We start from the raw sequence: 17,579 nt of genomic DNA on the forward strand, positions 1-17,579 counted from the left end.
ATTTTCAGATATACGCTGATCTCAAGGAGGGTCCAAAGTAGGCAGGAGATAAGCCTTGACAACAATGGACATCCAATAGTTCGGAGGGAATTGGGAAGTGTTAGGAACCGCGTTTTTTTGTGTTCGGAATAACGTGTGATGCGATGTATTTCCTCACGGTATATTTCACGTTTTCTTCATTTATAAGCGTGAAAGAAAAGATTGTAGCATGCATTTTCCCGAGCACGAGAGACCGTGCTGTTGACGATCCTTAAGACTTCCAGCATCGTGCCAAATGATTCCGTGTTCACTGGTATCAAGGCTTATCGTTTGCCTACTTTGGACCAATCATAAAGTCAGAGCATATCTCAAAATTCGGTTGATGGTATGTCTGGGAATTTCACCCTGCATGGAATACTCTGTACACTCATTGAACATTAATAAAATATGGAGTTTTGGATTGCGTATGCCTGACTTCCTTTATGCTGATAAGGGTCACCATCCAGTTTCTAGAATTCGAAATAGGGCCTCTTGAAATTTGGCTTTTTCGCGATTTTGGACAACTCTAGCTCTGAAAGTATGCACTTTTGCCCACAAGTCAATATGAACTTTTTCTGTCATTTTGTGTAAGGAATCGCCTCTTACAGTTTGTCGGTATAGTTCATTAATACCCTGTGTGTATATATATATATTGTAAGATCTGAACACTGCTTTCAAAGCTTTCATGTAAGAGCATCTATTTTAAAATAAAATTTGTAGTTATATTAAATTATATAAGTAGAGTAGAACTTAATATTTGTAGTTGGACAGTTAATAAATATTCATTTTGAAGAATAACATGAAAGGTAATTTTTATAAGATTCCTTATGTTAAACTTCACACGTTGTAGAAACTAACAACCGACATTCCCTTTTTAAACAAAAGTTTAATAATTCAGTTACGTCCAACTAGTTTTAAATAGCATATATTAAATATCTTAATGAGGGTAGGAGTGCCCATCAACGAGCAAACAATTAATTTTCGTGTAACCAGAGGTATAAAAATGTTTAAATTGTCATTGAAAGTAGTAGAAGTAACTGAAGCATTTTTACCTAAAAGTGTCTAAATTACTGTCGGGAGAACTGACAACTGTCCACCATATGCTACAGCATTGCAAAGTGAGGAAGCAACGCTTTGACCTAATCATTTGCTTGCACAAATCAAAGGTATCTTTTGTGATTAAAATTTTCAGGTTTGTATCTATCTACTGTACATTACACACAGTGATACAGGATCAACTGGGGCTTCGTGAGCATGTTTCACAGTAAGTTTTCTTCCTATCCTTTTGCAATTGTCTCACACGCTTCGTTGGTATGGAGACAAATTAACTTCAAGAACTTGCTTCTGCAGAATAACGTGTAAGAATTGGCCACGGACAGTTGATACAAATAACCAAACTAGAGTAATAATAGTTCACAGTAGCCAACTTGAAAGGTTATTATAACTTGATATTTTGAGAGTTTGTAAAGAAAAAAATTATGAAATGTGCTCCTTGTCTTTTCAGAGCTTATACGAAAGTATAAAAACCGAGCCGTTTAAAATTCCAGAAGACGATGGCAACGATTTAATGCACACCTTTTTTAATCCTGATAAGGAAGGATGGTTGTGGAAACAAGGTAAGATAACACGTTTCAACAATTAAATTAAAATATAATTTTTATTCCTAATTCCTATTAAAGGGAGGGAATCATATACTTCCATTAATGTTTTCTTTTTGATAAATGTATTGTAACAACGCAGAAATATGAACCTAATGTAATACTAACATTATTCTCCTACAGTGTTACAAATATAAAATAGACTTTTTATTACTATTAACGGGAGTGGACCATACACTTCCGTTACTGTTTTCTTTTTGACAAACGTATTGTAGCAACGGACAATTTAAACGTAATATGACATATTTATTAGTTTGCATCCAACCGTACTTCTGCCAGTTTTATCTAGTATTTACCTGATAGGGGTGGAGGTCCACGGGAATATTTTACTATTTGTGTTAGATTGTATTAGTTGTGCTTTACCAGGGCGCGAAATTTCAGGTCGCCATTGGCACCCAAATATTTTATTTGTGGTGATAGGAATTTGGTCTTTACTTTTTTTTGCCAAATATCAAATGACTAATATGACTAATGACTACGAGGTGTGATTGGAAAGTTTAAAGACTGGGCTTGTAATTTAAAAATGGCAGTACTTACTGGCTGTTGGGATGGATCTCCTTCAAAGTAGTCCCTTGCTGAATGAACACACCGATTCCAACGGTGTTTCCACTTCTGCAAGCATTCCTGAAAATTATTTTCCATGATGGTGTGAAGCATTTTTTCCGTATTTGCTTGAATCCGCACTCAACTGGTTGCTACGCCGTACTGAATAAAGATATCTCGGTGCATGTTTCAACATGTCTCAAGGACACACCAAGCCACCTCTTCCATGCTAACGGAAAAACTTTCCGATCACACCACATAAGTGTTAGATTTATTTGTGCAGTAATTTCTGAGACATGCCATGATTTATGGAATACCCAAAATTTCCTTGTCAATCTCTTTAGTTTCTGCGAAGTGTGGTTGAAAACAATCTCTCAAAAATACTTCCCTGAGACATGCCATGATTTAGGGATACCTGTTTCGCAACTGGGTGTCGTGCTGCAGAATAGGGTCGAACACTTCCAGACGCAGCACGCGGCGCAACCATGCGCGGAACTTCTCTAACGTTTCCGTATAGTTTCATGTTCCTTATGGTTTCCTGTTCCAACAGGTACAAGTTAGAAGGTAACAATTTTCATAAACATATATTGATAGTTCGTATGACAGCATTTCATTAAATCTAGGTACACTTTGTTTTACAATTAAATCGAAAAAAATTAGGCCCACCTTTCGCGTTCCTGAGATAGCACTTCATATGGCCTGTGCAGGGGCGGATCTAGGACGGACTTCTAGGAGGGGGGGGGGTTGTAATACTGCTACTTAGAGCTACTTTTAAGAGCTCCAATCTCTGGGATGGGTTTTATTTATTTATATATAAAATAATAAAAAAAAGTTTCCTCTTCTGGGGGGCGACCCCCGCTGGATCCGTCACTAGGTCTGTGTGCTAAAAATGGACGTTAAACTCCAAATAAACTTATAAAATATAGCAATGGGTCCCAAGACCTCCGGTAACTATATTATGCACAGCAGCGTTTTCCGGTCTTTTCAGTTTTTGGCTCATTGTGCAATCGTGTATCCTGCGGCACACCTATAAAACCTGTTTTTCCTCCAAAGCTAATGCCAAGTTATTTTGTTTTTTGATCCTAAAGAAACTGCAACTGCCTGACTAATAACGAAAAAGAGTTTTTACCGTTTTAAAAGATAAGTAATAAAGTATGTATTATATTCTTATCCGAATGGTGTGCATTCTAGCTTTGGAATTACTCTACCTTAACCCGTTTATGCCAAATGTACTTTTTGTCACATATTTTGATAATTTTCATGTCGTTTTCTTTTAAAATTTTACTTTTTCTTGTGAAAAATCAATGAAACATTTGACATGAACTTCAATATTGCACTTTACAGATTTTCTTGCTATTCTTATTGCGTGACATAGTGTTTGATACCAGTCATATCTCGAGTCTTGTGCTAAAAGAAGGGAAGAGGGATGGCTTTTGTGTCCCTTTCGAGTGTCTCTTCCGTAGCTTTGACGATATGTATCAAGTTTTCTTCTTACACTTTGCATATCTAGTTTTTGTTTTAAGATTCTCTTCTGTAACAGCCACGCATTTTGAACTGCGAAATCAATCATATACGTAATAAGACAACTGTAACACTTTTCCCTTGTATTGACTTATATTTTGATCCATCCGATCGACTCTTCCCATATTTTGATTCTACAATTTTACCATAAATGGTTGGTCTATGTGCACTGCCTTGTTTGAAGGTTGAGACCAACGTTTAGCTTTTGAGAGTGGTTCCACCCTAACAGAATTAGAAGCTACGGAGACAACGCTATTGTCAGTCCACTTTCATAATGTTATTTCTGTTTCGTGGTCGTTGCAACTGTCTAACGACCCTCTAGGTTTCTTTTCCATAGTTTGATTGCATTCTATTGGAGCCTCCTTGAGGAACCTATCCTCTCTGATTGTACCCGTTTCGTTTATATCCCACTATTTCAATTCAGCCAAAATGGGGAGATATGTAAAGAAGTTATCAAAAAGAAAATGATAGTTCACTAATTTTCCCTCGACCAGTTTCTCTTCGTATTGAAGTATTACAGAACCACCTACACCTACACTTCCGGGATTATACTCATTGTTTCTTGGTGTGGTTCAAACCAAAGTCAATAACCTAATCGTGTACAGCCGCACCACATTTTAAAACTGAATCTAATTGGTTTACCCTTGAAAAACTGGCGGCATCCGTGTTTGAAAGACACTACACACACTCTGTGCATTCAGAAATTTCTGTTGAAATTTTGACTTAGACAGTTAGACCAGCCCAAACAGTTAGGAGGAACTTACAAATATGGGAGTAAAAATTACATTCTTCTTTAGGGGCAGCACGCAATTTAAAGGGATGGATTCGCTCTAATATCACTAACTATAGACCTAGTTGTAGACGCAGCGTCCTACATAAAGATCACCAGCAAAATTGGTCGAAAGTAGCATATTTTCCTTGCGTCCTACATGTAGTACACTGATGTTTCTAAACATGCCTTGTAAACCAGAAATTATTGCGCAGTAAACAAATTGTATGTAAGAATAGACTGATTTCTTAAAAACCAACAACACAAATCTAAACAATTTACGACTTATATTTTTATCAAAAAAATTACATTTTTTGACAAGACATGTTGCCCAGTTCTCAATACCAGCTTCACGAACCCTCGAGACGAAACACGTGCGCTAGACTTCAATGTTGGCAGGTCAACATTATAAAACAACTTTTTTAATCTTAAAACTACCATCTCGTGTATACAATTATAAAAATATTAATACAGTGTTCAAAAACATTAACGTCCTAGTGGTAGGACGCTAGGAACAAATGGGTTAATTAAAAAATAAAATCTGACTACAGCAAATCGCATTTAATAAATAATAGAATTACAGTTTCGGCTATCTATCACTATTACTTATTAAAAGCGATTTGCTGTGGTCAGATTTTACTTTTTAATATTTTCATAATGTTCTAACTTTGTTCCAGCGCATCAGTAATTTCGTCTCGAGACACAGTTTAAAAATGGCTGATGTGCAGTAACGTATACAATTAGCTTTTCAGTTTCATTGCAGAATTATAAGTACAGTCTAAATAACACACTTCTGTCATTACAAACGTAACTTGTCAGTGAACAGAAGAATCCTGACAATAGTGAACAATCTGCATAAATTTAGTAAAACAGAACCGGGCTACGTCTTCGTTCACTTTTTGAATAGTTCAGTTTGACTAATAATTAGGCATATTTCGACTAAGGTTTAATCATCAATTATTTATGATTTCAATTTTAATGTCATGTCTCGTGTGTATGTGTATGAGAGAGAATGTAAAGATACATATGAAACATCTGACGTTGTATATTTGCTTGCAGGTGGACGTTATAAAAGCTGGAAACGCCGATGGTTTATATTAAATGACAATTGCCTTTATTACTTCGAATATACAACGGACAAAGAGCCACGAGGGATCATCCCCCTGGAGAACATTCAAGTCAGAGAGGTCCAGGACAGGAACAAGCCACATTGTTTTGAGTTGTTTGCTTACGGAACGGATTTTATTAAAGCCTGCAAAACAGACTCCGAAGGAAAAGTGGTTGAAGGTAAATGAGCGTTTTTGTTTCCAAATTCCATAGAAATAGAGGATTATTCAAAATGATCTTCCTGGTTACACACTTTAATGACTCACGTTTATTAATACGCACATACATGAAAGTCATATCAAATGAAAGAGAAACTCACAAAATTTTGTTTCATTAGAATGTGCAATAAAGCTGAATTAGAGCTCGAGAAATAGAGAGGAAAAATTTGTCACTGACAGCTCAGTCGGTAGGAGATATGCCTGGGCAGACATATTTTTCTCTATTATTCTATAATAAAATGATATGTATTCACCATAAAGAATTTTTTTACTACCAGGAAATGCTAAACTTAATTCTAGATCTGAGATAGAACATATCTTTTGGATTTTCATTTATATTGTGTACTTCTTTTAGGAATCAGGTCATTACACTGTTGATCCAGAAAGTATCGTATGTAACATTAAAACAATCATTCATTTTCTTTTTCTCATCAGGAAAACACACAGTTTATCGAATGTCAGCTGCTACTCCAGAAGAAAAGGACGAATGGATTAAGTGCATACGGTAAGTTACGATGTAATCTGTTCAGATATCAATTTGAATTGGAATAAAGTTTGTCGATAGCGTAATGTGTCAGGGAAACGTAGTTGCAGTCCTTAACAAAATGTAACTGAAACCATGCGTATGTAATAGTGAAACACTAGTAAGTATTTTTTACGTGTTGACTAGGGCATAAAAACATTGATTATAGTGTCTCAAAACGGCTCTGAAACTGATAGTTACAATAGATATGAATGTTTTACATCCGAACCTGTACAATTTTCTGCTTCTTCAATTCGGAAGAGGTGCATAAAATTAACTTGAATCCAGTACTGCCAACTTTGTGGCGACGGACGTACTTACTGCGTCTCAACTTGATCTGTGTCTTGATAAATTTATTTTCGTATGGTACTTCGACATCAGTTACATTTGTTTTCTCTTCTTTTGCAGGCAAAGCATCAGTCATAATCCATTTTATGATATGTTAGCTGCCAGGAAGAAGAAGGCTCAAAAAACGAGTGCTCATTCGAAGAGTTAAGAGCGTTTCCTTCTCTTTCTTGATGTGATATTTTATCTGGTGCTAGTTTACCAAAGCATAAGGGAAAGCATGGCCTGCATAATGAAAGCGCAAGGGTGGAGTGAAGTGCATGCTTTGTTGTGATGTAGAAGCAGGGAAATTCGAATAGCCACATGAAGTGGTATGTGCCTGTAATCTCCAAAAATGTGTACAATGAGTGCCTGAGGAGAATGGTTATTCATATCAAAGCCAGGAGGTGTGAGTGCAGGAACAACAAACAAGTGAAGTATTTGTGATGTGATGTGATAATGTGGTGTGGTGAACAGTGATGCTTATCAATGTATGTAAGGAGTAACGTTGAATTGAGTTGTAGTGCTTGATATGTATATTTTGCACACGATTATGTGCATTATTTAATATATATTGTCGGATGTTTTATTGTTATTTCACTCGTTTACGAGTTTTATTGAGTGAAAAAATAAAGAAAACTGTTGGTTATTGTTTCCATTCAAACATGCCAGAGCATAAAAGTAATCTGAGAAACATCTGCTCATTAATTGGTTAGAATAAGACTGTTATTAATAGTCACCAGCGATCAGCTGTATCACGTTACAAAATCTCTTTCTTTGAGTCCAAATCAGATAATACTAGAGTCTGCACAACTTGGAAAAGCTTATTGTAATATAATTCAGAAATGATAACGTGTTAGTAAAGCGGAAAGTAAGACCTATCATGGTATGATTTTGTTGTAAGTACACATTAGTTCCATAAGTCAAATAGCTATTTACTTGTTATTGTTCTACTCAATTAGGTTTTCTTGTTCCACAATTTCATGTGACCTTGTTATTTCATATGTAATGTGTCTGTTTATATTTAAAGATTTTACTACGCTACAACACACACACACACAATTGATACGAACTAATATTTAGAAAACAGAAACGGTGCTATGATCGCATAAAATATCAAGATAGTGGATAATAATATTCAATGCTTTTACGACTGAATACCAATGTGTAATTAGTTTTCTTATAATATTTGTGCGTGTTGAAGTTGAAATTTTGCTTCTTGAAATGTATTCGCATATTCCATCTTCAATATTATAGTGAATTCATCAGTTGTACTTGTAAACGCTTCGCTATTATAAAATGTACTGGAAAATTGATTTCAGAGTTTATGCACTTCTATTTTCATCATTAGGTTTTGTAAATGCCTATATTTACAGGAAGAAAGTGTACATGTACTGAAACAGCCAAATCGTCAATAGAGGATATAATGTTGAAAGAGCCGAAGTTTTCTTATAGAGATCAGATAGCTATAGTACTAGACTTTCCAAGCCTTGTAATGATATTTGCATAATGGTTAGCACTCGGCCCTATTGCAATGATGTTCTGAGAGAATCAGATTCTTCTCTCTCCCCTTTCCGTCATTTAATGTCATTTGAAAGACAAATCGAAAGGCTTTTGAAATGTTAAAACTTTTTAAACTAGATATAATTTGAGTTACACAGTATACAGTACAAAGGAACTAAGCCACCTGTCACTAAGTTAGGTTTCAGTAATGTATTTAAAACTCGGAGAGATGTAATATATCAGTAGAACCGTTGATGAAAAGTGACATCAGTTTTCTGTTCATTGTAGAAATGCCATGTAATTACAACTGTAGTTTTATTAAAATAATAATTAGCTGATAGTATTTGTAAACAAATAACTAATTATATTTTCATGTAGAAATTTAATATGACTTAAATATCTGTAGTAGTGCACTGAGATGAACTTATAACCAGTTGATTGTCGAAATTTAAGTATCGTACTCGAATTCGTGTAAATTTGGCAATATCAACTTAAATGGATATATAAAATGTAGGACCATGTATCCTATAGTATGACGAAAATATTCTCAGTGCACTTATGAGTGACAGACCAAAAAAAAAACTAGATTGTAGGTCAAGCGTGTACTCTTTTTGTATGTTGTAGTAGTACAAGTAAACAACCTTAATATTGAGGACTTGGCAGCTGATAAGTCAGATAAATGTTGGGTTTATTTTTCGGTACATAACTAAGATTTCATAAACAGTTTATGTATGTTATTTTAAATAATATTTTCAGCTGAAAGATATTCGGCATCCAAGCAACTTAGTTTGGTAGTTACGGAACAATATCTTCAAATCGACGATAGTTGATAAAGCCCATTTGTGGTTATGATACAATCATATATATAATTTGGTATATTTTAAATAAAAGCAGGCTATGTACAGTTTTGTTAAAAAAAATAGATAAAAAAGCTTGGCCACCCCACTTCTGTTTGAAAAGCCCTGTATTTTTATCTGCAGTTCGAATTAAATCAAACAATGTAGATCTTGGGCCAATTGACATTCTTATGTAGAGCCGAAGTATTAGAATTTCCTACATAGGAATAATTAGGGTTAGAATATTAGCATTTCCTCCATAGGGTGGACAAAATTTTATCTTCCAAAGTAAGGTGGACAGCCAATATTTTTGTGTAAGACTGTACATTATGGTTATATAACGAACTAACCACTGGCATGACAGCCCTTATGGTCATTAGCTACGTCCGGCCGCGACGAACCCATGCTCAGCGTGGCGTATCAGGAACTTTCTAGACCGAGTGGTCGTCACGTTACTTCCCTGTTCGCCTCACGACGCTGGGGGGAGTAACCTCGCTTATCACGCTGCAGTTGACAAATCACGTAGCTAATTGAACAATCTCTCGAAAACTGATCACTTTATTTCATAGAATTGTGGATCTTCAATGATTCCCAAATTTCGACACTAGTCTTCACTTTTGTACTATTTTGAAACCATCATCTGTCATAGCAAGTTAAGAAACTTTCACTCAGAGAGTGGATTTCTTTGTTTTGATACATAAATTATGTTTGAAGACCACCGTCTATCAAATGTTCCCGTCCTACTTTTCCGTTCACTGTATTTTCTGTCTCGTCCCTCAGAAAATAATTTCTTCCAGATCTTCTAGCCAAACTTCATTTGTTTATAATTATTCCAATGCTATTGTCTTTGCGTCACTTTTTACATACGTGCATTTCTTGGATCATTAGTGTTTTCGTAACCACGTGTCTGCTTCATTGAGCATTACACATATGAGTAGAATTACAATGATAAATATTTTGAGTCAATATGTATAAAATTCATTATTCGGCATCTCCATTCTTATCCTTGCTCTTATTTCACGTTCACATTTCCACCAATAGCACTAACTGATTGCTTACAACAGTCTCCTGTTCCATATTCTTCTTCACTCCAACGCCTATATTTGATCTAGAACCTCCCATTGCAATCACAGATTCCTTCATCCTTTTTCATATTTTTCTTCTCATACTCATTACAACATTTTCTCGTGTTTTCTGTCATATTTTAATTTTCAGTTGAGATTCCGCAATCATCTGCTAAACTTTTTATCTTCTACTGAAACGATATCTTCTGCATTTCAAATACTCTTCGTTTCTTTTATGGAAATGGTTTAACAAAAAGATGGATAAGGTTTGATCCTGGCTTAATTTTTAAAAACTAATGGTAGAGAACTCTATTTTTTGACATCGTTGCTAATTTCAAATTTTTTGTTTTATTTTTAATACTTAAGGTGTTGGTTTATGGAGTGCAATATAACTGGACTTTTTATCTGACCGTTGTCAAGTCCTTAATGTTATTTGATTGTCGAATTCTATTAAGGATTCACACTATAGTGTAATTAAATACTAATAATAGTAAAAAAGAAAGAAAGAAATAGCTTAATAAGTATATGTAACACTTTTTATTATTTTTTTAAAAGTAAAGAGACGCGAGGAATGTTGTACCTTTTTTTATCTGTATATATTTGAGTGTTCGTAAATTTTATTTTAAAGATCTAAATGACGTCGGTTCCATTTTAATCATGTTGTTGTTTTGTTAATTTATGATCTGTTATGATTTTTTTTTCAGTGTCAAATAAGATGATATTATAAGTATTTTTACTGGAAAACAAACTGTAAATATACTACAGGCAGATTTTGCATTTGAGTGATAAACCTGAGTTAATTTCGTGTGTTCATCAAAGGTCTTAAAAGCACATTGATGTCAGCGTTCCACTTTCTCCTTTCGCTATTTAGAAGAAAATAGCTCGTTTATAATGTAAAATATTTAAAAATTCTTTTTCAAAACTTTTTCAAGAAAAAGGTACCATATCAGATGTTATATTCATTTTGGAAACGTTATGCATCTCAATTAAGATATATTACTGTAAAATTCTATAATGAATAACATAATCAAGCACGCAAAAACATTGTTGTGTTTTTTTCTTTGGTGATTTTTTGAGGATTTGGTATACAATATCTTAGTATACAGGGTGAAATAAAATTACGTGGATGATTTTAAAAAGTCTCAATGCTTAAAACTTGCTTTACCTCTTGGGTTCATAAAGGTTTTTCGTACACTTTCAGAAACGTATTTTCTATGTAGATACGAAAAATCTTGTCAGTTTTATTATAAGTAACTTAATAGTTGTTGAATACTTCAGATTTACAATAATAATAATAATAATAATAATAATATAATGATAATAATAATCGTATGTTGTAAAATTTCGAAACTGAATTGCATAGAACAGTCTATACAATTTGGCACATGGGGGCGCGGTGGCTCAGTGGTAGAGCGTTCACCTCCGGTGCTTGGGGTCCCTGGTTCGATCCCAGCTCGCGCCGTGTGGACTTTGTGGTAGACAAACACCGTGCTCGTGGGTTTTCTCGGGGTTATCCCGTTTCCTCCCACTTTCTTCATTCCACCATTTCACTCATCTCTCATCATCACAGTCTCCTTTAGCCTAACCGGCATAACCGTGGGACATTTGTAAATTACACTTGCGTAAGGACTTTGACTCTACCCTTTTTTTTTTTTTTTTTTTTTTTTTTTTTTTTTTTTTTAATTGTGGATGAGACAGTGAGAAATATCAAAATGAGTCTGTATTACTACGGAATGGTATAAAATAAAATATCTGTTTAGTGGTCGTATCTTACATGCCGGAAGTTTGGATGTGCAGCTTGACGTCATAATTGCCAGGGATTTAAGCATTGTGCATTAATTGCAAGGTTTCGTAAACAGGGGTTAGTTCAGTTGACATTATCTTCAATATTTTTATAGCGTATTTTTCAAATTGTATTCTTCTGCTGTTCCTATTGTGAATTACATTTGCATAGTGAAGAGGGTCTAGATCACAGACATCACATCTCAAAATCTGTCAAAGGAGCCACTGGACACATATGAATCGGTCTATTTAACATTTTTTGACGCCTTGGAGCATTAGCAAACACCGCCTCAATATCGATGTTTGTTGCCAAATTTCTGTAATTTTCAGAGCTGAGGTATAAAAATTATGCCGCATCAAGCTATGGCCCATTCGTAAATACGGCCCTATACATGCCACTGGTCATAAGACACCAACGGTTATTGTAGTCACATCTATAAAGAGAAATCGGTTATATATCCACATTCATCTTTGGTCATGCAATTTCTTCTGTAAGGTTGTTTATTCGTTTCATACGATGTGAAATTAACTTTGACTTCAAAACAATTAAATTTATATAGAAATTAGAGATGTTAAACTCGATTAATTAAAACGCTAGAATCAATGTCGCTACATACGTTAAATTTCAGTATATTGCCTCGAACCATTCTTGTTAATGATTGTAGCCTCGATTCCAAGAATACGGCTTTTTTCGTATATTTTTTGTTCAGTGTATCAGGAACGTATTCTGTATAAAAGCAAGTAAAGGGCGCTTAAAATGTGTGTTACTAACAGCAAAACAATAATTTGTTTGCGAAAGCCTTTGACGTGTATAATTATAGTCTAGCAAGAACTAGAATTGAAAATCAGATGGTCATTGTGACGCATAACTAACAAATTGTTTCAGAGTACAGAAGAGGGGAAACAACAGTTAAAGGAAATAAAGAATTAACGAGTAAAAGCGTGGACTTGTGTGCTTTTAAAACAAAACTGCTAAGCGTGATAAGTTAGTTTCACCAATTTCAGTTCCGTTTTATTATAATGATTATGAAAGTCGCAAATGAGTTTGATAACCTGTTCTAGTGATTCGTCGTGCACGGCTTTCCTTCATTTACTTTATATAACTGAATATTGGTTTAAGAAAGGTTAGCAATTGAATTCCACCTTGTATCAAGCGAATTCAGTTTTTGATTGTTGTCATTCACCTTCATAAGGTCCTGATTTGCATCGTCGATCGTCATGGTGTTCCTAAAGTCTTTTCCGTAGGCTTCTTAACTAACTAGTACGCGCTGTTCGTAGCTATGGTGTGAAGTACGTTTATACGTCTAGATCTTATTAACCGTGGAATAATAGTAATCTCTAATAACGTTCTCCATTCAATTATATGTTTCTCTATTTTGGTAGCAAATGTTTTATTTTCCTTACACCTTGTTCTCGAGATCGCTCAAGTTTTAATGTATTTTTTTCAGGTAGCTACCATCTTTCACTGCCATTCAATAGAACACAAAATTTGTGCTTTTATATATTTTTACTATCTCAATTTCTTTGATAGAATTTTGACAAGAAAAACCTTGCGTTTTTTAGTAGTAGTAGTAGTAGTGGTAGTATCATGCATTTTCAACCGTTCTACTTTTTACTTAAACCCTTTATTATTATTATTATTATTATTATTATTATTATTATTATTATTATTATTATTATTATTATTAGCATAATAATGAAAGGAATTTTAATAAATGACAAATTACTTAATGATGATAATAAACCAGTATAACTAATTTAAGGTGGACCAAAAGAGGTGTATAATTTTAAGAAACTGTTAGTTTAAGCAAAATAATTAGTAAGAGACAAAAGAAAACAGTCGTGAATTGAGCAGAATGTGTCTTGATAATAGTCTTCCCGTTATGTAATCGAAATTATAAGCCTTTGTAATTCGCAATATAAATATTAATACATTTTAAACGAAGGTAAGAAAAATAAAGTTGTAAGACGTATTTAAATTTCATGTGGCTGCTCATGAATGCCTGCCCAGTGTAATAAACGTGTTGGTGAATAGTTCACCATTGTCCAGGGAATGTCCTCAGGTTAGTGTGTAATAACTGCCTTAACCAAAGATTCTTTTGCGTTGTTTCGTACGTGAAGCTTTGTGTAATGTGGTGATGAACATGTGATGTATGTGTATATAATGAGCACAATTTGTGTCAGAATATCAAATTCCATTCTTAATGTAAATAATTATAATTTTTCTCTTTTGTAATAAAAGTAATATTACTTCATGCTAAAGTTTTTGTTTATCGAAATTTCCATGTATACACAATAGCACATTTTTGGTAGTTTCCTTTCTCTCTCTCTCTCTCTCTCTCTCTCTTTTTTTATTCTTTCATTCTTTTTCTTTCAGTCATTGATTCTTTTTTTCTATTTTCTGTCTTTTTTCTTTTCTTTACTTATTTCCTTCTTTTTCTTTCTTTCTTTATTTCATAATAATGGATTGGTCAGAAAGTTCGTTCATTTTATCTGAAAATGTAATTTAGTAAACATTTGTTTTTAACTTGATTCGAAACAGTTTTGTTAAATTGCATTGTGACAGCTGTCATATCAATGGCATCTTGTGTAAATTGTTTCAATTTTGTGAAGCCAATTTACGATTTGAGATGGAAGAAAGTAAGCAAAAATTGTGTCATATTTTAAGGAAGATTAAAAATAAATAAATATTAAATCAGAAGTTTGTACAGTCAATGACGGATGTTCTTTCCGTTTGATGAAATTAGTTTTGTAAATAACTTCAGAATGGAAGGACAATTTGAGGACAGTTTTCAGTAAATTAAAAAGAATATAATTTTATGTATCTTCTGGTCTTGAAACTCTATGAAAAACTACGTTTCACCGTTATTCCCGAAGTAGATTTTAGGAAACGGAAAGAACTTTCATCGCTGACGATACAATGTATGGAAGAACTAATGTCACGAACACCTGTCAAAAATGAAATATTTGCGAAGTTTTGTGCTGGAGATTTCTTGCTGAATAATAATACTTCACGCTCAGTTGTTAAATTGGAGTTTAACATTCCTTTTCGACACCGAAGCTATGTGAGACATGGACGTACAAGTAAGATGGAATCCGAACCACCGCTTACGTATATTATTTTTGGTTCTCCCACTGGAATTCGAACCCGGGTCCCCGTGCAACCAACTAACGTACGCTAGACACTAGATCAACGGGAAGAGAGGCTCCACGCTCGGGTAGACCATTTGAAGTTGATGGCAATCAAACAAAAATATTGAGAACAATCCACGTTATAATCTGCAAGGGCTCAAAGTATCCAAATTAATTGCGAAAATCATTCGGAGGTCTTGGTGTAATACTAATAGCTGTGATGTAGTCAAGCGAAAAGCAATTTTGACCGTATTTCCGCATGCGATTCTCTGTTTATACGTAATGAAAACTTCCCATTTTTGAAACTACTTCACGATAAGAAGTTGGTACTGTACAATAATGTGTGGTAGATCGTAAGACAGTGAAGTGAACCACCATCGATCTCACACACAGCTGGTTTTTACCCCACAGTGCGATCGGAAGAGTATCCTGTGTTATAAGTTCCTTCCAGAAACCCGCTCTCTTGTGGTGCGAGGGATACCGGAGTTGATTCCAGGCCATATGAGTTAGTGGTAAACAACTTTGTGTTTATCGTTTATGTATGAGAAATTGAGGAGCAAAAAAATAACAGATGTAAGAAATATTTGAACAACTATCTATCCTGCAAATATGTAACATAAGAAATCGAATTTCATTGCGTAGTACGCAATGTATGAATATTATCAAATTCCACTTGAATAAAATAGTGGAATATTCCATCAACTCTTTCATTTCAATATACATATATACTCAATAACAATATTCATAAGTAATATTCCAAAATATCTTAATATTCTAATAAAAATAAGAGAAACAGTATCTTCATTTTTTAAGGCGCGAAACAATATTTATTAGGTTTCAGTGTCACTTGTCGAGTATAATTTTTCAACGAAACATACACCAAATAATGGTGGTTTACGTCTTTAAAAAAGATAATACACTTGAATTTCAAATGTTTCCTAGGCGTGCAATACTTTGAACATTTCTCTCTCTCTCCTACCCTCTGTCTTTCAGCTAGAATAGAATGGAGAGCTTTTTTGTTATATGTTATATATATAACATGAATGAAATCTGTAATTCATTCGGGACAGAAAACCAATTGTACTTCGTAGTGATCAAATAACTGAATTTACCAACAAAGCAGTACAAAAGTTTCTTTGGAAACACCACGTACAACATGTTACAACAAAGGATCCAGATATTAAATCCAGTATCGCAGAAAGATTTAATCAGACGAAACATCGTATGTGGAAATACTTTACAAATATCAAACCTACAACTACATCGAATTATTACCATTGCTTGTAAAAGTATACAATGAAAGTCGACATTCCAGTATTAAAATTGCATCTGCAAACGTTTTGCAAGACAATATATTCGAGGTGTGGCATAACCTATATGAAAAAAAGAAAGAAAACTGGTTCAAAGCAATATACGGATTTATCTGTTGGTGATACTGTGCGTATTAGCAAACAAAACATGTCTTTGACAAGAACTATCTTGAGAAATGGATATGGGGAATATTTAAAGTAAAAGCCATTGTAGCGAGAAATCCACCAGTGTGTCGACTAGAGCAGGGTTTCTCAACCAGTGGTAGGTGTACCACTGGTGGTACATCAGCCGCTTTTGGTGATACGACTTATGGTGGTATCGATAATTAATATACTTTGGTGGTACGCCTGTGAAAAACGTTGAGAACCCCTGGATTAGAGGATTTAAGCCACCAGCTTTTCGATGGTGTTTTCTACAGAGAAGAATTACTGGTAGTAATCCCGTTCCATATTCTTAATCAATAAAAGTATTGCGTACAAGAACAAAGTGGTCGCAGAAAGGAGTATCTCATCCAGTGGAAAGGATATCCTATATCATTCAGTTCGTGGATTCCTGCATCATCATTGAAGAAGAAAGAAAAAAAAAATGGAACCTGATCAAGATTTTTACGTCACACTTCCAATAATAGTTCCATGGATTATTTTCCAGAAAATACATTGATTTCATATATAGCAAAATATAATTCTAGAAGCTCGATTTGGATTCATGCCTGGGAAATCCATAACTTATGCAGTAGAATCACTAAGGAAAAAAATATATGAAGTTTTTGAAAATAAAAGTTTTGCTCTAGCTACGTTCTGCGATTTAAGTAAAGCATTTGATTGTGTAGATCATAAAATCCCAGGTGATAAATTAGTGTATTATACGGATTCCATGGCAGCAGTTTAAATTTTGTAAAATCCTATTTAAATGAACGTAAGCAGATAGTATTAACAACATGCATTCAAACATCTTATAAGTAAAATATGGGTCTGTTCTGGGTTTGATTTGCCACTAAATACTGATACCATATCAATTCTATACGCGGATGACACTAACCCTACTTAACATAAATACAACCTATGAAGAAGTGTACAGAAACTCAAGGTGCATTAACAGAGGCAGCGACCTGGTTTAAAAGAAATGGGATTTGTCCTTAATCGAAACAAAACAAAAAAGTAACCTTTAGTCTCAATCACTGCAATGATACAGAAAACTATGATGAAACTGAGGTTAAATTTCTTAGTATATGTGTAGACAGCCAAGTAACCTGGGAAAAACATGTCAAATA

At 34.3% G+C, this 17,579-nt stretch overlaps 1 protein-coding gene across 3 annotated transcripts in view; it reads left to right on the plus strand.

The window, feature by feature from the left end:
• The window catches only part of step (cytohesin steppke), a 152,277-nt gene extending 138,156 nt beyond the window's left edge, over positions 1-14,121 (plus strand). For all 3 annotated transcript variants that reach the window (XM_081732226.1, XM_081732228.1, XM_081732227.1), the window contains 4 exons: positions 1,523-1,634; positions 5,569-5,796; positions 6,270-6,339; positions 6,766-14,121. In XM_081732226.1, coding sequence (XP_081588352.1) covers positions 1,523-1,634; positions 5,569-5,796; positions 6,270-6,339; positions 6,766-6,853 — 498 coding nt within the window. In that variant the 3' untranslated portion in view covers positions 6,854-14,121. The remainder of the gene's footprint in view (positions 1-1,522; positions 1,635-5,568; positions 5,797-6,269; positions 6,340-6,765) is intronic.
• The last annotated feature ends 3,458 nt before the right edge of the window (positions 14,122-17,579 follow it).

Source organism: Thermobia domestica, chromosome 11 (assembly GCF_964235325.1).
Source record: "Thermobia domestica chromosome 11, izTheDome1.hap1.1, whole genome shotgun sequence".
NCBI classification, from domain to species: domain Eukaryota; kingdom Metazoa; phylum Arthropoda; class Insecta; order Zygentoma; family Lepismatidae; genus Thermobia; species Thermobia domestica.